The sequence below is a fragment of the Aspergillus neoniger genome (genome assembly GCF_003184625.1).
Source record: "Aspergillus neoniger CBS 115656 unplaced genomic scaffold BO87scaffold_12, whole genome shotgun sequence".
Lineage (NCBI taxonomy): Eukaryota > Fungi > Ascomycota > Eurotiomycetes > Eurotiales > Aspergillaceae > Aspergillus > Aspergillus neoniger.
Window position 1 is genome coordinate 618,950 of NW_020291140.1, and position 20,700 is coordinate 639,649.

Genomic DNA, 20,700 nt, shown 5'->3' on the forward strand with positions numbered 1-20,700 from the left:
AGCTGGATAATGACGATGAAAACCCCCCGCCCGAGAGGCGAATTTGGATGTAACCCATCCAAGATACTCCGTGAGTGACTCGACGCGAAACGAAGGATGAAAGGATGAAGATTAAAATCCCTAGATCTGTTTACTCTAGGATCTAGTCTAAGATCTACTGGTTGCATTGTGGTTCATAGTGTATAACTTGGTGATGGTGTAGATATATTATGTGGCGATATAGTTATGAGTAGTACTGGATAAATGGGACTAGTGGATATGATTTGATTGATTGAATGACGAATTGGGTAAGTAACTGAGTCATGGATGGGATTGTGTACTTACAGGAGGGGATGGGATACCAACTAACTAGGTATCTCGGTCTCAGATACCAAATAGGTAGGTAGGTACATTGTCGGGCACTTGAAGCATGTAGGTACAGTACGTAGTAGGAGATAGTAATAGCATATCAGAAGTAGTAGTAGTTACATATTTTACTCACGTGCACGAAATCGCGATCGAAATAAACGGCGAACACCGATAACGGGGAGTACTTACTAGTATCACCGAATTCATCCCCCTGAATATCATCATATGTGTACAGTAGTATCTGTCTATGTATCTATTACTCCGTGAATAAGTATGTAATAGACAAATGATAGATACTACTTGTTGTCGTTACCTAGCTACATAGATAGACTGGCAGGAATAATACTAGTAGAAAAGTGAGTAGTAGTTACCATTCCCAAGGATAGATAGATGTGACTGATGAATAACCGTCCCATCTCGGCCTGACCATGAAAAACAACAAGAACAAACAAACAAAACAATGAATGAAATAAAAACACCAACACTATGTACATGATTGGCCAGTTCGTATAAGACAGTCACTAGTAATAGTAGTAGCTATTCCTTCCAGTAATATTATTGACGATTTACGTTTTCACCTATTACTTACCTACAAAGTAGTAACTAGTAATAATAGAGAGTAGTAAATAGCTATCGTCATAAGGGAACGGAATTAACGTATGAATCCCAGTTAGGGAATAGGGAATCCCCCCAAGGAAGGGGAGACTAAACCCATTCGGGGAGGTGGACATGGAAAGAGGCTGGCTGAACCTGAACAACAAAAAAACAAACCGAGCCCATGTTTTTTGTCTCCTTCCCCGTAATTTATGCCCGAAAAGGGCAGGTATTGACACCGGCATCCATCCCAGCACCCATTTTTTTCTTTCCCGCCAGTCCATTCCATTCCAGTCAACCGGAAACTAGGAGGAAGACGGGGAGGAAATTAGGCAGGTAGTTTTTGCACCGGGGTTGGGTTTAGTCTCGTTTAGTTTGTCAGTTAGTTGGCTTTTGTGGGATAGGGGAATACTAGGAGTACCAGACACTTACCACCTACCTGGACAGGATAGGAGGCGGTGCTACTGCTGCTGCTCTGCTGCTGCAATGATGCTAATCGGTTAGTCCGGTTGGCTGGGTTGGTATTCGGAAGTATCGGATTTAAACCTAACCTGACTGACTGATTGACTTGACGGACCTGCAGATGGGGTTAACTTTGTTACTGGTTAGGTTGTGAACTTTACTTTTACACTGATGTTCATCGAGGTTGGTTTGTGAGCAAGTAAGGTTTGTGAATGAGATGTGTACAATTACCAGTTAGATAGATAGATGGATACACGAATAATGGTGTGGACGGATACTGAATCCTGAGTAACAAACAGCTGCCTTCCACCAATTGTCGTCATTCCGAACAGACAAGGTATCCATTCCCTCAGGATGCCTTGCAGCAATCAGGCTCGCATTAGTTGCTTCTGCAGGTTGCCCGGTTTTTGCCACTTGTCGTCACAGTTAGTAGTCACTCTCTGCTCTGTGCTTGTGGTGCAGCTAGTCTAGCTCCCCGGGATTTGAATGTCTGTTTGGCTTCTTATCACTGTGTAGATTTAGTGTTGGTTTAGTGCAGATATTGCTGGTCATGTGAATCTCCTCCCTGTACTCCGTGGTTAGTATAGTGTCTATCCATGTTTGATATGGGCAACACCAAGATGGGCACATTCTATCCTAGTTAGTTAGCTATGTAGCTGGCTATTCAACTTCGAAGGAGGTCTAAATACACTCGTGAATTAGCTACGAACCATGGCTTTCACACAGCTCAACCATGGATCCCATAAAGAACCATTGTATACCCGATGCGGCAACAATAAAGAACGACCCCCAGATAAAAGAATCATGAAACCACCATACCCCGGTCACTTCTCTACATTAGAGTACTGAAGAAAGAAAACAAGAAATGCCATGAAATGTCCAAGACATCACTTTATACCCCCTGTCTCATCTCGCTGATCCTCACCACCCTTTTTCTCACCACCATCACCATCCTCCTCCTTACACCACCCACTTTTCTTCCACATATCATCCCTCCCATATGTCCCTCTCAGTCCCTAAGCCTACCAGACCAGACTCACGGTCGAGTCTTCAACGAGCGCCCTGAACTCGAACGGACAGTCAACGACTCGGACGAAGTCCAGACATGGGAATCCATCCTCCTCCCGCCCGGTGGCGGAGGCATCCTATCTCATACAATGCCTGACCGTATCCATCTCACCGCTGACGAGAAGAAAGAGAAGAAACTCCTCAGCTGGGGGATATCAATGTTCCATCAACTGCACTGTCTGATCGTGCTGCGGGCGATTGTCTTCCCCGAGACGACGGAGAACAAAATCAACTCAACCAGTCAGGCGCATTCGGGCAACATGATGCATGACAAGGTACATTGGGCGCATTGCTTTGACTATATTGCTCAGGTGGGTTTTCGTTCATTGTACTTGTCTACCCCCTGCTTTGCTCAAATCTGACCATGATAGGGCATCCTCTGTGCTGCAGATGACACGATCGAACGGCCCCGGAAAACCAAGGACTGGCACGGCAAGACCATCTTCGACATCGATGGGGTGGGCGCGGTGCATCAGTGTCGAGATGCGAGGGCACTGTGGCAGGCGTCAGTGAATTCGATGGAGGAGCCGGTGGATATGCAGGGCTGGAAGGAGGGAGTGGGTGTGCGGGCGTTCTTGGGTGAGAGGGAAATGGGGGACGATGAGGAGGTGCCGGAGTTGTATACCTTGGGTATGGAGTAGGGTGTTCAACTTGCTGTGGTAGATGTTGAATTCAAGGATGTTTGTTATTCAGCTGAGACAGGCGCAAGTCACTTGACCCCAGCCAGGCCAGTCCTCCATCAACTCCGCACTTCCCCACTCTTGCGCTCTCTTTCTCCATCTTCTTCCCTGCTGTTCATCCATTCAGAGTTTGTTCTGAGCCTGTGGATGTGTTCCCACTTGCCTTTCCCACTTCCCGAGGCAGATAATATAGATGTCATCGCTCGGACAATGGCTGCAATTCGGCAAATGCCAGTCCTTCTACCACTCGATTTTGGACAAATGCCAGGCAGTTGTCGGTCGCGTTCAAACCCATGAAGCAGTTCCCACACCAATCACCTCATACCTCTCTATATACTCGAATGATGCGTCGATAGTGATGCGTCCCGAATGTGGGGGAACGGCAGTGGGGATGCGGGGATCTCTATGGACACCATCCGCTGCTTCATATAAACTGCTAGCAGACCACCAGATACTACCAAATACTCAGACCCTAGACCTCGTTCAAATCAAACATCATGACTACCACTGAAGAGAAGATTCGCGCTACCTTTCCCGACCTCGAATGGTTCCCCCTCACACCACCGGCGGAGCATCCTGCCTACAATTATCAAGGCTTCCACCCAGGCAAGAAGACAGTCCTTTCCGCAGGACATGTGCGATCTTCAGGCCATCGCGCATTCCACACAGACGTGCTCTTCGAGCAGGATATAGCCATTACCCTCCGCGACGGCATCAAGATATACACCGATATCTTTCGTCCTGTCGACTCCGACGCCAGCCCCGTCCCAGCCATCATCCCATGGAGTCCCTATGGCAAGACAGGCACCGGTCCGCAGAGCTACGACAGCATGGCGCCATTCCGCGCTGGGCTCGAGAAGAGCCGGACCTCAGGTTATGAGAAGTTCGAAGCCCCCGATCCCGCCGAATGGGTGCCTCGCGGCTACGCCATCATCAACATCGACGCCCGCGGCGCCGGCAACTCCGAAGACAACATTACCTTCTGGGGCCAACAAGAAGCCGAAGACATCTATGACACGATCGACTGGTTGTCCAAACAACCGTGGTGCAATGGCTCCGTCGGGATGGCAGGCAACTCGTGGCTCTCCATCGCACAGGTCAACTTCGCCTCGCGACTCGAGCATCCTGCCCTCAAAGCCCTCGCTCCCTGGGAAGGCTTCACCGACCTATACCGAGACCTAACCATGCGCGGTGGCATGAAGCACAACGAGGCTTTCCACAAATTAATCCTCACCGGCTTCGCCGGTCACGGAACCGCCGAGAACATGCCCGCCATGCTAAGCAAACGACCCTTCAAGGACGCCTACTGGCAAAGCAAACGCATCCACACCGAACGCATCGGCGACACCCCCTCTACATCCTCGCCTCCTACTCCTCAATGCTGCACACGCGTGGCTCCTTCGAAACCTTTCGCACCGCCAAAAGCACCCGCAAATGGCTCCGCGTACACCCATACCAAGAATGGTACGATCTCTACCGACCGGAGATGGTCGACGACCTCTCTCGTTTCTTCGGCCGCTACCTCAAGAACACGCCCAACGACTGGGAAAGCACACCACCCGTGCGCCTCTCCCTCCTAGGCTTCGAAGGCAGCTCCGTGCCCACCATCCTCGAACGCCCCGAGCAAACCTACCCATTAACCCGCCAGGAGCTCAAGAAATTCTACCTCAACGCATCAACCAAGACCCTCCAACCCTCTCTCCCAGACACAGTCACCTCAACAACTCATTCCGCCCGCCAGGGCACTTCCGTACGTTCCATCCCACTCACTCCCCTACCCATACCCTCCTAACAAATCAACAGGACTTCACCCTCCACTTCCCCACCCCCACCCAGTTAGCCGGGTACCCCCGCGTCCACCTATGGCTCTCCACCCCCCACCACACAGACATGGACATCATCGTGCAAATCCGCAAGATCTCCACGACCGGCGAACTCCTCGAACACCTCAACTACCCGTGTCCCGTGCCCGTCGACGCCGTTCCCAACGTCAACACCGCCAAGACGCTCGGGCCGCAGGGGTTCCTGCGCGCTTCACACGCCGTCACGCGCGACGAGACGCTCTCAACGGAGCACGAGATCGTGTATAGACATGACCGCGCGGAGATGATACCCGCCGGAAAGATCGTGCCGATTGACATTACGTTGTGGCCGATAGGGATGGTGTTTGGGGCTGGGGAGGGGATTATGTTGAGGGTCGCCGGGCGTGATTTGTGTTATCCGGAGGTGGAGTTTGATCATCCGGTGGAAGGGGAGGGGGGATCGGGAGGGGAGGGGGAGGAGCAGGTGCATGAGGTTCATTGTGGGGAGGGGTTTGATTCTTATTTGGTGTTGCCGGTTGTATAGATGATGGTATGTAGAAGAAGTGGGAGTGAGTTTCTTGAGGTGGATATTGATTGCGTTTGCGTGTATATCAACCTGGTATAGTAGGGTAGAGTAAGTAGGTAGGTAGTTACAGAAGTGAAAGCTAAGCCTGCTTCTCCAACTGCCTTTCCAACTCCATAGCCTCCGCAAACGAATCCTTCCACGTCGTCGCCTGCTCCTCCGACGGCACCACACAGGGCCGTCTCGGCAAGGCTCCATATCCACGGTACGTCTGCAAGGCACTCTTGACGGCCACAAACCCACCCTTAATCGCCTGCCAATCCGCACGCGCCACAATAGCCTGCAACCTCTGAGCCTCCTCGACCTGACCAGCCTGATACAGCTCCATCACACGCACACTCAACCTCGGAATCAGATTAGCCACGCCACCAATCACTCCATGACCGCCTGCCACCAGCGTCTGGAGCGTGAAATCCGCGGAGCCACCAAAGGTCAAGAAGCCCGGTTCAGCGGCGGCAGCAATGCGCGCCAATTTACCCGTGTTTCCACAAGTCAGCTTCACGCCGACGATGTTGGGGTGTTCCGCCAAGGCGAGGATGTCGTCTGAGGAGAGGTCCAGGCCCGAGGAGGCGCCGGGGAAGTTGTATACCAGGATAGGGATGGGGGAGGCGGAGGCGACGAGACGGAAGTGGTCGAGGAGGTCTTTGGGAGAGAGGAGGGATTTGTAGTACGAGGGAGGGAGAATCAGGGTATAGTCGCCTCCGGAGGCGGCGGCGTCTTGGCACAGTTGGATGGTCTCGCGGGTGGAGGCGGCGCCGCAGCCGACGATGAGCGGGGCGGAGGGCGCGTGGGTGTCGAGTGCCTGTCGGGTGGTGGAGGTGATCAGGTTGCGTTCTTCACGGCTGAGGTGGACGGCTTCGCCGTTACTGCCTTGCACGACTAGACCGGTCACGCCGGACTGGGCGAGGTAGGTGGCGTGTTGGGCGGTGGTGGTGAGGTCGAGGTCTTCGTTGGGAGAGGTGAAGAAGGCCACGGTTGGGACGTAGATGCCGGGTTTGAGGGGGCGGGGGGTAATGGCCATTGTGGAGGTGGTGATTGGGTCGGTGATCAATCTGGGGTAGGTGTGGAAGTATAGAGAGTGGTGGTGGATGGGGAGAATGCGGGGGAAGAAGGAGGAGGATAGATGGAAAGCAATGAGGATGTCGTTGCCATGTTATAAGAAAGTGAAAAGAAAGCCAGTGGGTGGCTAAGAGGGGAAACAGTTCCAGTCAAGTTTGGAGAGAGTCGGACATTGAGCCGGTTGACTCCATCCAGACAGCGTCGAGCAGAAAACAATCCAGCCAAAAACCCCCACGCACCCCACACTCTTCTCCAGCAGATCCCCTCCTATGGCAAGTCAGAGTAGCTCCCACCCCCACGTCGTGCAGGGTAACATTATGGTAGAGGAATGGGGTAGGCGCCGGAGAATTGGTTCCTCGGAGAAATGAAAAGTGAGCCCCGAAAAAAAGGAGTGAACGGGATGGATATGAGATTGAAGTTGATGCCGTGAGAGTTGAAGAGAAAGGAGAGGAAGAAGTAAATATGTATAAGTAAAGATGTATGTATGTATGTATGCTAGTCAAGTGAGGTATCGTTGTGACAGGGTATCGTACACTATAACGGTAACACATGTCCTGTCAGGTACTGAGACATACCTCCTGCGGTATCCGTAAAGATACAACTTTCACCTCCTCCCCAATCCGGAACATCATCCAGACCTGCAGCTGCGATTCTCGAGTTGCTTCATCCTACTAACTTCAATCCTCCGAATCGCCCCCGACTGGCCCTGACATGCCGTGCACGCATCCCTCCTGACCTCTTTCCCCCCCCACGTCTCAATTCCTCTCTTCCCCCCTCAATCCTCCCGAATGACCTCCACCACCCTGATGCCTGTCCGTGTCTCCCTGCGACGAGATCCTCACCACGGCCATTCCCCCGACCAGCCGGACTCCGAGCCACCAGCAAAGCGAGCTCGTCTCCAGACTCAATCGTCATCGCGTCGTCGCAAGAGCTCCCCCGATCTGCTGGACACCACCACGACGGAGAACTCATCCTCCTCGGCTGCCACACCTTACAAACTCTCGTCTCATCATCATCCCCTGCGCCGGCGGACTTCGACGCGCCGCCCGCTGGCCAGCAATAATCCCACATCGTCGTCACCGGCCACTCCGCGACCGAATCCCCGTCGCATTCTCCGCAATGATTCCACCCCCACGATCACATCATATTTCCTTCCTGTCGGTCGCGAATCGCCAGATCCATTAGATACCATTTCCCCCTCCGCGACGGCCAACTCGTCGGTCTCGCGGAGGGTCGCCCCGGCGGGGACACCCTCCGCCGTCACCACCGCCGCCTCCTCTTCCGCCCGTCGCCCGCGCCGCTCAACTGCCGCCGCTGACCCCGAGCCTGAGGCAGCTGCAACGCCTATACAGCAACCTACATCGGCCTCGACAGCATCGAAACCGTCTCAGCCTGCCCCGGATGCGACCCCACAGCAGCCGACAGTTCCGACCGAGCAGCCCTCTACCGGGCGCGAGCAACGGCGCTCCCTCCGCTCTCACGATGGTGGCTCCCGCGCGCGCAGCGAGCTGGCGCTCTACTTTCCCAACTATGAGGAGCTCCTCAGTATGGAGCCGCCAAAGACCGGTAAGGCTGCAGAATAATATACTTGATTAATAAAATGTTCCGCTGACAAATTGGCCTGCATAGAGTTTCTTGCGGGAAATACCACCATCAAACTCCTCGACGACCTCCCCGAACCGCTCATACCATCCTCCGATCCCATTTCTGATACCGATACACCCTTTGGAAACCCTCTCGTGAACCTCCACAACTGCGAATCAATCACCCTTCCCGATCCTTCTACCTCCCCACCCATATCTCCCACCGCCGAAGATTCCACTACAACCTCTCCCGACCCTCTCAGCGAAGAAACCTACTTCCGCCCGCACCGGCGCAATGAGCGACAAGAAAAGCAACTGCGCAACATCGAGCGCGACCGCGCCCAGCACGAAAAGCAAAACTTAGACCGTCTCCTGGATGACCTCCAAGGCCACGACTGGCTGCGTGTCATGGGAATCACCGGACTGATCAGCGACCCGGAGCGCAAACACTTCGAGTCCAAACGCACGTACTTCATCCGGGAGATCTCCGCCGTCCTGCAGAAGTTCAAAATCTGGAGGGAAGAAGAAAAGCGCCGCAAGTCAGAAAAGGACAAACCAACCGAAGAAGAGCCCGTCCCACCCACCACCGCTAGCAGTAGCAAAAAGGACCACTCCCCAGAGACAACAGCCACATCCACCAACGGCGACGCAGAAGACGGCACCACCCCGTTATCCGACGCCCAAAGCTGTGGCGGAGATCCCCCAGACCCCAACGACGTCGACGCCTGGGCAGCAAGACAATTACACCAGGAAGCAAGATCCGCCACTACAACAACCACAGCAAACCCCACAAACCCTACCACCACAAGTACCTCAACGGGCAAGAAACTAACCAAACCCTCATCCTCCACCAAACACAAAGCCACCGCCTCCAACATAGCCCCCCCTCCTCCTCCACCACCACCACCAGCAGAAATATTACCCCCAGAACCCCCAGAACCCACCAAACCCTTCACCTCCTTCTACTCGAAACCCCATCTCCGCGAACTAGCCCTCGCTGGACCAGCCCGGAAAGGTCGAACCCGCTTAGCCTTCGGACAACCTATTCCCGAGATCGAGGAGCGCGAGTTCGAGCTTCCTGCGGAGATTCTCACGCCCGAGGCGATCGATTCGTGTCGACGGAAGAGGCGAAGGATGAAGAGAGCAAGTGGACGCGGGGAGACGGTGTAGATTGCTTGATTGCATTAAATTACGGGTTTTCTGCTTCCCTTCTTTCTACTTATGAAGAGGGAATTTACTGGAGTGTGTGGGTTTGGTTTGGTTTGGGTTGGTTCGGTATGGATGGCGTTGAAGAGTGGGTTGTTTCATTCTTTCGATTCTCTTTTCTTTTCTATTTTCTTTTATCTTCTACTTATCTATACTTTTACTTTACTTTATCTCTTAGGGTCTCTTAGTTCTGTCGGTGGACGGTTTACATATACCATTTTATTCATCTATTCTTATCATTACATCTCTTCCTGTTTCTAAGGGTTACTTTCCGGAGGTTTTGTCCTCTTTCAAGTCGGATGCATGGTCTGCTGTGTTATATCTGCGGCATTTAGTACTTTGCTTTCGCGCATGGTGGGACTGGAGTTACGTTCATGGTCAAGACACTGGAGTCGGTTGGCGTTAGTCTCATGCTTGTCATGCTTTTTCTCGATATCGATCATGCGCATAATGTATTTACAAGTTTATATACAAGACTCCATCTTGTTCATACCAGGACATCATAACGATCGTAACCAAGGTCGACCTTCAAACGCCAGATTCCCAATCTATCGCGAGCAAACAGACAATTGACATAACCTCATCACACATTAGACAGTACTCATGCAGGTGAAACTGGCATGGTGGGGATCGTCGTGGATGGCCTTTCCGGAGACATAAAGCCCAAGACCGCACTGTATATGTGAGTAGACTGGTCTGGATCAGTGGAGGATATACATACCAGACAACATCCAACTGCCAAAGCAAGCAAGTTGACAGCAGAAAGGGCGAATTTCTTCGGAGACGAGAACCATCGTCCAGAGTTCATGTAGAACCAGAAGATCGCGCTCAGGCCGAAAGTGAACCAACTGGCGAAGAGCGCAGTCTGCATATTGTTAGACTGTCCTTGACTTGTACAAGTGCAACTGGGACCAGGGTGTAGGACATACAACCAAGCTCAGCAATTTATTGAACACTGGAATCGCTTCCGCAATGATCCAGGCGAGCACCCACAGTGTTAGGACAATTGCGGTCCAAGAGCCCACGGCAGTCCAGGTGCGCTTATGCATGTGGTCAGTGCCACGGAAGATACGCACATAGACGGACTTGGCAGACACATGTCCGTTGATAACGCCGGCGATGATGATCTGTATGGTTGTCAGAAACCAGCACTGTTATACGGAGTTGCAACATACTGTCGGAAGCGCAATGCCATAAGCAACTTTGGACACAACCGTGCTGGCGGATCCCAGTGCGGGAGAAGTAACTGTGGATCCCCCATAGCAGTAGATCACGACGGCTGCAACGAGATAGAGGGTCATATCGACGCTCTGCAACAGCATCAAGGCTTTGGGATAGTCGGCTGGATTTTTCAATTCCGCTGCAAGGCTAAAGAATGCAGCATGTCCAGCTATAACAGGATTAGCTTGATAATCAAAGCGACTTAGGCAGCGGATACTAACAAAATGCAAAGACGATATTGGCCACCGCGGTGAAGCCGTGGATTAGGTCGGTTCTGACCGTTGCTTCAATTACCTTCCCAGGGTGTGAGATACCCACCCCGATCATTGTGATGAACACAGATGACAAGATGCTAACGAAAGCTGGCTATAGTCAGCGTCGCTCTGCACGATAACTACAAGTTTAGATTTCTTACAAATTAACGAGAGCCAGGACATCTTTTCCAGAGTGCGCGGCAACGAGCACGCGAAAGAGACAACCAGGCCCACCACTCCAAAGACGATGGAGCACGTGCCATGGTCAGTCAAGGCATTCATGGCAATCGTGAAGGTTAGCAGGTGGCTGGCCATGATGAAGATGAGGAAGATGATCTGGGCAAATCCCAACAGCTCACGGCCAAAGCGGCCAGCAAGCACCTCACCCGCATCAGCCATGTTGCAAACGTGCGGATACCTCCACTTGAACTGGCCGATCACATAGCCCGTGTAGGTGGCCAGGCCACCCAGGCAGACCAGGATAATCACCGAGCTGGAGGTGGTGATGTCAGTGACAGATGATACCTCACAGGAGGTCGCATGCACCTACGGGACTAAACCCAAGCCGGCAACGGCAGCAGGCAAGGACAGCACCCCCAGGGAGACTGTTTCAGCCACCATGAGCAGGCCGCATTGCCTAGATAGACGTCAGGAACAATGTTGAGATATGTAGTACAATGGCTTGCATACCACCACTTGAGGACCTTGTACTTGACCTCCGCAAACTCTTCATTCCCAAAGGCGTCTTGAGTCTGCTGAAGAGCGAGGTCTTTGTTCTCTCCGACTTCGAGAGAGCTCTGTTCGGTCGACACCTTCTTCTCTTCCCATAGCTCCTGGTCGGCCACCGTGGGAGGTGCCGGATAGATCTCTGAAGATCTCATGATGACGGCGTTACTGCTCGAGCAGAGTACAGAACGAAGTGCTCGAGTTGTAGCACTTGAGCCCGTACAATGGAGAAAGAGACAGGCTCCCTGTTGACCTCAGCCTGCTCGTTATAATTATGAGGAAGGAGAGAAGCTGCGGGACAAGGAAGAGAGAGGAAACAAAGTGATTGCCTGGAGGAGCCGAGTTAAAGGCACATTGCAATGAAATTGCGTTATTGCCATGGAGCCGCACGACCTTCCGAACAGCCAGCCTCGTTGGGGGAGGGGGGTTGTTCAGGATGTCGCATGCATACAGTGGAGACACTCGAAGACGTAACCCAGACTTGCACTTGCCGTGAACCACGGCTTTCCCGATTCTGCAGGAATCCGATCCACCATGATTTGACAGTTAAACTTCCGCGGATATCAATCTATCCCTACCTTGAGGTCATCCAGAACCGAGCTGCAAGTTCAAGTGTCACAATGCCGGGAAACACCGGCAAGAGAACATCAGGCACTGCCTTGATTAAGCATGATTGTGGCATTGCTCGTGATAAGAGTGATACATGGCAGTGTAATTCTGCATTGGAAAGGGATTCCTCAGTCGATTCCAGGAATGCCCAGCCTTTCCACTTCCTGTTTGAGGGGCTTCCTGTGTAACCCTGCCGGTCCCAGGGTGGCTTCTGGTTGGTCCGTCAGCCTCGTTGGAGATCCAACGTTACACTGGCTTATCGGACGGATGCGACGGGCTGCTCATCCACTTTACTACTTACTACTTATTTACTTGTTCATGGTACCCGCCATTGTTTCTGGATTGGGATACCTTGCTATGATTAATTTAGTTAATGTTGGCTACTTAAGCTTCAAAAGAGCTCAAGAACGTTCTCAACATGACATAAACCGCTCTCAACAAGACGAGGCATTTTACACCCCCCGAATCCATCTCAGGTCGCCATTGCATACCGCTCGTCATCAGTAATGTGCTCAGAGAATCCGGATAAAGGCGGAATGGTATCACGCTTTCTAAATCAATTGGTCATGGAAACTCATATCCTCAGTTTCTCTTACATGTACAATTCCTGCTTTGCGGGGAATACTATCACTCACCCCACAAGTATTATCCCTCATGGCTGGCATAGAATTGATTTACTAGTCCAGGAAGTTACCAGAATTGGCTTCCTTGTGTCCAATGGGCGTCGACCATCCCCTGATCTGGAAAAGTACGTGGATGCAGGGACCACACGGCATAAGTACCATCCCCGCCTCTAAGCGTTACCCCGTATTCGCCAAAAAAAAATATCCGGGGTAGCTCTGTTAGAAACCCGGCTAGCTACGGACAAGATGTCTTGACATTGCGGGGTTTGTATACACTACTACTATAATTGAAAGGCCGCTGTAGATTGGCTCATGTATGTGTGTTATTGCAAAAAGGACGAGGTGGATGGTAGTTAGTAGCAAAAGTATCAAACAGCAAGCTCCCTTGTTGTGATGTACCTATTGAGACTGAAATAGACGACCGACCTGAAGACGTTGATATTTATGGGTGTGCTACTGTACCAGGACCCTACTACTAGTACTTGTTTCAATTGATGAAGAATGATATTGCATAGGCTAGGCCCGTTGAAGGGTGACTTCCTGTTTCAGCAATATGTTTTCCGACTATTCAACTACTAGTCTCTGGGACCTATCATCTCCCCTCATACCTCTTTGTGACAATCTCATCCCTTTCTCTTCATCATCCTCATGCTTAGGGTGCCATGCAGCTCTTAGAAGGTTCAGATAAGACCCCATGGAACAGGGCTACCTTCCAATTGAACCATCACAACAAATTCATCCGTCCAAACCGCTCTCCACCGCTCTTCTCTACCATTGAAACCAGCTTGCAACCCGACTGCAGCTTCATATGCCCTCAAATGAGCATTCATTCTCCCCCAAGACCATTTTTAATACTTCTCTGCAGGAACATGAAACAGCCAGCCATTATCTCGAAACGACCCGGATTGCGAACTACTGTCCAGATTGCATCTACGGCACATTCGTATCTGGCACGAAAGACCAAATAATAGAAACAGCAACAATATTCTCGTCCCCATCATGGTAAGACAAGTTCTGAACCTCGCTGCCATACAGTGTTCTGACCTGGGTTTGGAAGGACTTATCCCACCTCACTCGTTTCCTTCGACAAAGCGATGAAGGTGACTTTTCGTTGATAATATGTTATGAATATGGACTAACAGTAGTGTTAAGCCAGGTTCACCACTATGTTTGGGCTATACCTTATCACCTTGAGAGCTCGATAGCGGACTCACCAACATTTCAGCATCAAGCGTTTCCACGCTCCCTCGGCCCGAATCCCCGATAACCAACCTGAGTCCAGGAAGGTCCTTCCAGGCGCCAATCGTCCAGCAGTATGGAGACCATGAGTAAGCAGCTGGCAGACCTTCCCAAAACGGCAAAATAAGACGCCAATTGCCCGCTCGGCCACCTGACTCGGCTCTCGCCAGTCTCATTGCAGTTTTGACTCTGGTCTGCACGATGCGAGTCACCAAGCACAATCTGGAGTGGTGGGCTAGACCCCAAGATCCACATGTGTTCCTCACCGACAGATAGAGAGGCAAGCTGCCACACCTCGGGGGAACTTCGGGTTTACCCCACCATCAAGCATCTCATCAACTGGGGTCGGTTTATTAGGTAGCCGCGATTACCTGCTATAGAGCTAAGCGACAGTGGAGCTAGTTGCTGCTGCCAAGGATTACGGTGTCTCTCTCGTATATAAGTAACTGGCTACTCCAGTGCGCGGCTGTCCTTCTCAATGCGACTTGTCAATCCAGTCAATCAACAGTATGGGCGACCACAGAGAAGCTGGACATGGCAACTACGCTCAGGATGAAATCGCTCCGGCTGATGAGTCTACGTTCCTACTTCCCAAGGATGTCGGAGATGTTAAAAGCAAGATTCTCAGTACCAACTTTGCCGCATTGATGGCCGGGCTGAACGGTACATTGCCCCGCCCCCTGTAACTCGCTTGCGATAGCAAACCGAAGCTGACAGTAGAATGGGCCGACCATAAAAGATGCTGCATTGGGCCCTCTGATCCCGTACATACAACCAACTTATGATGTTGGTCTTCTGCAGGTGTCCATCATCTACCTAGTCAACTTTGTGGGTTGGGTTGTCGCCTCATTCGCCAATATTCATGTCTGTTCCCATATAGGAACGGGCGGTACACTGGTCCTGGGAGCAACCATTCAGTGTCTCGGCTATGCCTTGATGTTCTGGAGTCCGCCTTTCCCCCTCTTCGTGGCAGCATTCTTCTTCACTGGTTGCGGCGTAGCTTTCCAAGATGCCCAGATGAACATGTTCACTATAACTGTCAAGGACGCCCATCGGTGGCTGGGCATTTTGCATGCCGTGTATGGCGTCGGAACCATTCTCGCTCCATTGATCGCCAATACGATTGCCTCGAGAATGCCAGTCTGGCACCACTACTACCTTGTGACCATGTTGCTCGGCGTACTAAACATCACATCTCTGGTCTGGACCTTCAGAAAGGGGCTCTTCCGTCCCAATGTGAGCAATGCGAAGGAGACGGCCGGCAAGGAGCTTCGAGAAACAGTGTCAAACAAGACTGTGTGGATATTCAACGGCTTCTTCTTTTTGTACGTTGGCGCGGAGGTGACTGCTGGAGGTACGTTCTTCCACGACTGGAGGCAGCTCCTTGCTGACGTATTTCAGGTTGGCTTGTGCAGTTCCTTGTTTCGGTGAGAAATGGCGACCCTACCAAAGTAGGATATATTGCGTCCGGCTTCTGGACCGGCTTTACCTTGGGCCGTGTTGCTTTAGCGGATATCACGCATCGCTTGGGTGAACGGCGCATGGTGTTCGTTTATACCGCGTTGGCTGTGGCGATGCAGCTTTTGTTCTGGTTGGTGCCAGACATCACTATCAATGCAGTCACAGTGTGTTTCCTGGGTGAGTATGCTCCATCCCAGCGCATTGCGAGACACAAGGTACGCCACTGTTAAGAACACTGCTAATAGTTGGTACCAGGTTTCTTTATCGGTCCTTTCTACCCAGTTGGACTCTATCTTCTCACCAAGGTCATCCCAAAAGAACTTCACGTGGGAGCAATGGGTAAGTAGCTGGCATTTGAATGTGGATTTGCTCATGCTGATCATCAACAGGATTCACTGCCAGTCTTGGACAGGCAGGGTCCGCTGCATTCCCTTTCCTAACGGGAGCGGTGGCCTCCCAGGCTGGCGTCCAGGTTTTGCAGCCCATCATGCTGGGGCTGCTCATTGGAATTGCCTTTTTCTGGTGCTTGGTCCCTAGACAGAGGCCAATCACGGTTTGAGTAGATGTAGAAAGGCCATAGTGGCGCTACATTTGAGATGCGGCGCTATACCTACGCATGGGTAGTTTTGCTATGCTGATAAATAACATTTCGATCCTTGGACCGATGAAGATATGCTGCTTCCATGAATATCACGAGTATCATGTTCTCAATGAAGTTGAGAAGCATTTTCACTTCGAAGCTGATCGTTCAAGCACCCTCTCTAGGCGCGCGTCTGGACCACAACATAGATGGCAAATCGTACCCTATTTACAGGGTGTTTGCACCGTCGATGCATATGATCAAAATGCCACATCATTTGCTCTTGCTTCCAAAGACAGCACTAGTCAATAAGAGAATTAGCAACAGGACATAGAATAACATTCGAGTCCAACAAGCAGCAATACAAGTAAGCTCAGAGAGAAGATTTAAGTCGACATAGCCTTACACATCCGCAGATGGTATGGCGCTCCGACTAAGGATGACTGATACGATGTTTTCATCATGTGGGAAGCAGAATAGCAAGAAAGCAAACAAACAGTGAAAAGTAGACTTACCATGTCAGAAAGACCAGCTGATGCGTGTGACTGGAGCACCCTGGAATGTCGGATAGACAGATGTGTCGACGGTGTCTCCAGCAGGGCGCAGAAACCAGAACGGTTAACCGCAGCACATATACCTAGGCAGGCATGCAGGCAGGCATGCAGGCAGATAAATATGAGGCAATCACATAAAACCACCTTAACTCTCATCCTCTGATCAACCTCAACCTCAACCTCAATCATCATACGAAATGATCCTCCTGCCCGTAAACTGCGGCACAGGCCTAGAAGCCGCCTTCGAAGCCGCCTTCGAATTCGCATTCGAAGCAGAAGCACCCCCATCCCCATCCCCATAATCCATCTTCACATCCGCATCTTCTTCCCCTTCTACCCGAGACTTGCTCGCTTGTTCTGTACCAGCTGCATTTGATCTTGCGTTTGCGTCCGCATCTGCAACTACGGCACGCTCTGCTGCTGCTGCTGCTGCTGCATCCGCCTCCTCCTCCTCCCGCAACTCTTTCTCCCTCCTCAACGCATGGATCTCACTATGTCTGAATATGCGGATTTGTTCGTCCGTGAGGGTGCGTTTCACGCCGTCGGGGTAGTAGCCTAGGTCTTCTTCTTCTTCGTAGTATTCATACTCTTCGTCATCCGGGTTGTAGTATTCTTCGGGCTGGTTGGTATTCGTCACTTGTTGTGTTTGTGATTGTGACTGTGGTTGTGGCTGTGGTGTCTGGGCGATGACGCTCCCCGGGAAGTGTTTTGCTTGGAATGCGTGGAGGTCTTCCTGTGGGGGTTAGGTATTTGCACATTTGGTTCTTCTGGGGGGAAACAATGGCGAGGGGTTATGGGCTAGGGGCCGAGAACGTACCATGGTAATGGGTGGTGGGGTGATCAGGGACATTTTGGAGGGTGTGGGATGATTTTTTGTTGGTTAAGGGGAGGGGGGAGAGGATTGAAGATGAATTTGAGGATGAAGAAGATAGCTAGCTAGGTAAGCTAAGCTACGCGTGTGTTGGTGGTGGGCGGGTTAGCGGGTTTGTGACGTGCGTGGGCGGGATGTATTGTATTGTATGGGACGGATGAATGTTACGGGTGGTTATGCTGGTGTGTGTGTGTTTGTTTCTATCTACGCAGTATGAAATTTACAGGGGGGGTAGTATCATGAGATTATTGTTGGTCAAGTGAGTGCTTTGGGTTTCTGGTTACAATGTTCAAAAGTTGAAAGGTTTTGGTGATTATATTGAGCAATTGGAGAGGATAAAGTTCAGATTGGGTATTCATACCGTCGTGGAATATATATTCAGTCTCTTGTGACTACTACTACTAGTAGTAGTGTTACTAGCTTAGCAGACGGACAAAGCCTATCATCAAATAGTAATTTTCAGTATATGGCGTCTATTTGGTGCTGGTATAGATACTGAGTAGCTTGAGGTTCTCAATTTAGGGACTTTCTGGCGGTGTCAATAGGTTTATGCTGACGTTGATCCAGGTAAAGCATATGAGTTCGGTGAGGTAGAGTTAAAATGACATTTCAGACCCACGGCTTAAGCTACAGTATTGCTCATGGGGTGCAGTGATCACAACTGAATATAGTCTGTGCCAAAGTTATGCTCTTTTAGTGTTTATTGGATTTGTCATGAGATATCTAGTAGTATGGGAATAGCCGATGTATATCCGAGTTACACTGCGCAGAGTAATAGGCCGGTGATGATATTCCGTGCCTAGTTTCTAGTAAATATACGTATTATGAACCTGGAATCGAATATAACCAATAACCGGTCAGGTCTATGGTATACTAGAAGACAAGTATTGCTGGAAGAGTCAGCGCTAATGTTCACCCACCAACCAACCACAGTATTCCCAGCAAATGCTTCTATGTACAACTCTATGTCTAAATAAACTTCATCATCTACTGCAGCGGTATACTAGAAACATGATTGCCAATTTTCACCTTGACACAATCAAACCGCACACCCAACTCACGTACTTTACGCAAATCCACACCTCCGATCAGCTCTCTCTCTGCAGACGACAGACCCATCAAGCTCCATGCCAACGAGATATGGAAGCAGTGAGAGTAATCAGCCCCAGACTGGCCAGACTCACTCGACACCCGTGGCAGTGTCGTACCACCACCATTTGACTTCCGCACAGCCGCCACATCCTGCGACGACTCGTATAGCGGAGGCTGTTCAAACCGCGCCAGGGCTCGATTAGACAGCTGAAGAAGACGATTCAAATTATCTTCTTCTGGCTTTTCCGCACGTAAGACATAGAACCACCGCGTCTTCTCGTAATTTGAGACACAGTCGAGGCTATTTGTCGAGACGTTGAACCTTGCACAGCTTGTCAGCACGATGAATTGATCGATCACGAAGATAATAGTCCTAAGAAAATAAGCAAGTCAGCTACTTACGTTGGAATTTGCGACTCTTTCAGCTGAGATTGAAACATGTCCAAGAAGGACTGTCGCTGTTCTGTCCGTAGCACGACCGGTCTAGACAAACTAATGTGGAGGGGCAGTTGCGCGCCAAGATCACTATGTAGTAGGCTGTGGAGCTGAATCGTGCTTCCATCGAGCCTATCCTTGATCTGCGCTATGACATCGCTAAGAATAGAAAGCTCATCTTTGGATGGATACCCTGTAGATTGGTCATACGGTTGTTATTTCCGTTCTCGAGAACCTAATTACTGCCAGAGGATGCTGGTGGTGGTGATGGATGACACATACACTCCAAGTAGATGTGGGTCGGCCAGTTCCCTTCAACATGGGGAATGACCCTTTTTCGGCCTCCGTGGAGACTGGGGTCGTCGGTCACGCTGACACGAGTGCCGGAGGCATAGAGATCGTGAAAAGCGGCTGGTAAGGGTGGGAGTGAGGAAGATGGATTGTTGGCGGCTTGACGGGGCCTTTTTGCTGGGGGCTGAGGGGGCTCGTTCTCTGCTTCGGATTCAGATTCAGAATATTGCACCAAAGCCATTACAGGGTCAGGGACATTGGTTGGAAGTGGTCATCCAGGATGAATTTGGTGGCCGCAGTTGGAGTAGTAAATTGTTGTTCCATCGGGTCGGCATGGTGGAGCCGGGCTGTCCGTATTGAAACTCTGCTTTTTACGGGTAGGGCTGCCAAGACTCGTCAGTTGGAGCTGGAAGGGGTTCTAGATTGGAGTGGACTTTTAGCAGATGAACAGAACACATCATGGTTTTGATTCTGAAGAATGATCTGTTGTGAGATGCCTTTTTTTTTTTTTTTTTTTTCTCGATTACTTTTATGGTGGCTCCAAATGTCTACTCTGTACGCTGAGGCGTCCGTCTCAGCAGAGGTCAATAGGGATCGGAGCACAAGGGACCACAAGGTGAGCGAGGACAATAGCGAGATACTTCATCGACTCTTTGTTTGTTAGCATTAATTATTGCCCAGAAGACTCCGTAGCAGCAGGGGTACGGGCACATATTGGATGGATTACGTCGAAGCTTGTTCGCATTATCCATGTCACCTCGCAAGGGTTGGGGCTCCTATCCATGGATGGACCTCAGCCCCCCCTGACAGGGAGAGAAAGTAGACCGAATGTACCTGGCAATATGCGTTCATTACACCTGGCTCGTTTCTAATTATAAGCCTGCAATACTTCTAGTCCCTGAAGGTTCGTAGGACAAATCTAGACCCTGTGTAACACATTCTCCATGCACTGGGTCGCCCATGCAGACCGTCGCAGGCTAACATGCGATGCGGACCATCAAATTACTTTGTGCGTGGATGAGTGTGTAACAAGCAACTCGTAGAAGCGCCTGTCAGAAGCATGCAGATGTTAATACTGGCGCGTGCTTTTTAGTCGCAAACCAAAACTTGTTTCAAGACTAGCAGGGCTAGATCCAGCCCGCCGTTGGCGCTATCGTGGTCACTAAAGATAAGCTTAAAGACGGAGCTGGAGCTCGCTCACTCAGCATAGTGGGTATTATTCCGTAGGTCACTAGTTAACTTGATAAAATAATCAAGTCAGTACATCTCCTGTTAAGATACTCAACCTGTTTCTTTCAAATGATGTAAAATTGAATGCCAGAAGGAATTTGCAGGATGTCGCAGTCAGTTGGGGTTGGG

General features: G+C 50.8%; 8 protein-coding genes across 8 annotated transcripts; 4 read left to right on the top strand and 4 right to left on the bottom strand.

Moving 5' to 3' along the window:
• The first annotated feature begins 2,036 nt into the window (after window positions 1-2,036).
• On the top strand, window positions 2,037-3,123 carry BO87DRAFT_375685 (uncharacterized protein). The gene is made up of 2 exons (XM_025623109.1): window positions 2,037-2,966; window positions 3,098-3,123. Exon 1 carries the CDS (start codon window positions 2,280-2,282, stop codon window positions 2,832-2,834), a length of 555 nt encoding a protein of 184 aa, XP_025480982.1. The 5' UTR covers window positions 2,037-2,279; the 3' UTR covers window positions 2,835-2,966; window positions 3,098-3,123.
• A 526-nt stretch (window positions 3,124-3,649) lies between these two features.
• Window positions 3,650-5,498, top strand: BO87DRAFT_434186 (X-Pro dipeptidyl-peptidase C-terminal non-catalytic domain-containing protein; the record flags this gene model as incomplete). The annotated part of the gene is made up of 3 exons (XM_025627703.1): window positions 3,650-4,397; window positions 4,451-4,902; window positions 4,956-5,498. The coding sequence occupies 3 exons, from the start codon at window positions 3,650-3,652 to the stop codon at window positions 5,496-5,498; spliced, it is 1,743 nt and encodes a 580-aa protein (XP_025480983.1).
• BO87DRAFT_375687 (dihydrodipicolinate synthase family protein) lies at window positions 5,442-6,802 on the bottom strand. Its single transcript, XM_025623110.1, has one exon. It carries the CDS (start codon window positions 6,556-6,558, stop codon window positions 5,620-5,622), a length of 939 nt encoding a protein of 312 aa, XP_025480984.1. The 5' UTR covers window positions 6,559-6,802; the 3' UTR covers window positions 5,442-5,619.
• A 438-nt stretch (window positions 6,803-7,240) lies between these two features.
• Window positions 7,241-9,832, top strand: BO87DRAFT_458209 (acetyltransferase SAS4-like domain-containing protein). Its single transcript, XM_025628858.1, has 2 exons — window positions 7,241-8,162; window positions 8,226-9,832. Exons 1-2 carry the CDS (start codon window positions 7,385-7,387, stop codon window positions 9,347-9,349), a joined length of 1,902 nt encoding a protein of 633 aa, XP_025480985.1. The 5' UTR covers window positions 7,241-7,384; the 3' UTR covers window positions 9,350-9,832.
• Window positions 9,513-11,741, bottom strand: BO87DRAFT_434189 (neutral amino acid permease; the record flags this gene model as incomplete). The annotated part of the gene is made up of 8 exons (XM_025627704.1): window positions 9,513-10,059; window positions 10,107-10,250; window positions 10,315-10,512; window positions 10,561-10,775; window positions 10,828-10,968; window positions 11,022-11,353; window positions 11,411-11,497; window positions 11,551-11,741. The coding sequence occupies 8 exons, from the start codon at window positions 11,739-11,741 to the stop codon at window positions 9,976-9,978; spliced, it is 1,392 nt and encodes a 463-aa protein (XP_025480986.1). The 3' UTR covers window positions 9,513-9,975.
• A 2,346-nt stretch (window positions 11,742-14,087) lies between these two features.
• BO87DRAFT_332568 (putative MFS transporter) lies at window positions 14,088-16,316 on the top strand. Its single transcript, XM_025620373.1, has 5 exons — window positions 14,088-14,720; window positions 14,797-15,411; window positions 15,459-15,695; window positions 15,774-15,857; window positions 15,908-16,316. The coding sequence occupies exons 1-5, from the start codon at window positions 14,567-14,569 to the stop codon at window positions 16,075-16,077; spliced, it is 1,260 nt and encodes a 419-aa protein (XP_025480987.1). The 5' UTR covers window positions 14,088-14,566; the 3' UTR covers window positions 16,078-16,316.
• A 517-nt stretch (window positions 16,317-16,833) lies between these two features.
• Window positions 16,834-17,502, bottom strand: BO87DRAFT_424992 (uncharacterized protein; the record flags this gene model as incomplete). The annotated part of the gene is made up of 2 exons (XM_025627271.1): window positions 16,834-17,385; window positions 17,470-17,502. 2 exons carry the CDS (start codon window positions 17,500-17,502, stop codon window positions 16,834-16,836), a joined length of 585 nt encoding a protein of 194 aa, XP_025480988.1.
• A 961-nt stretch (window positions 17,503-18,463) lies between these two features.
• BO87DRAFT_375694 (HVSL domain-containing protein) lies at window positions 18,464-19,613 on the bottom strand. The gene is made up of 3 exons (XM_025623111.1): window positions 19,333-19,613; window positions 19,018-19,243; window positions 18,464-18,937 (listed from the first exon to the last, which is right to left on the bottom strand). The coding sequence occupies exons 1-3, from the start codon at window positions 19,580-19,582 to the stop codon at window positions 18,511-18,513; spliced, it is 903 nt and encodes a 300-aa protein (XP_025480989.1). The 5' UTR covers window positions 19,583-19,613; the 3' UTR covers window positions 18,464-18,510.
• Window positions 19,614-20,700: the final 1,087 nt, after the last annotated feature.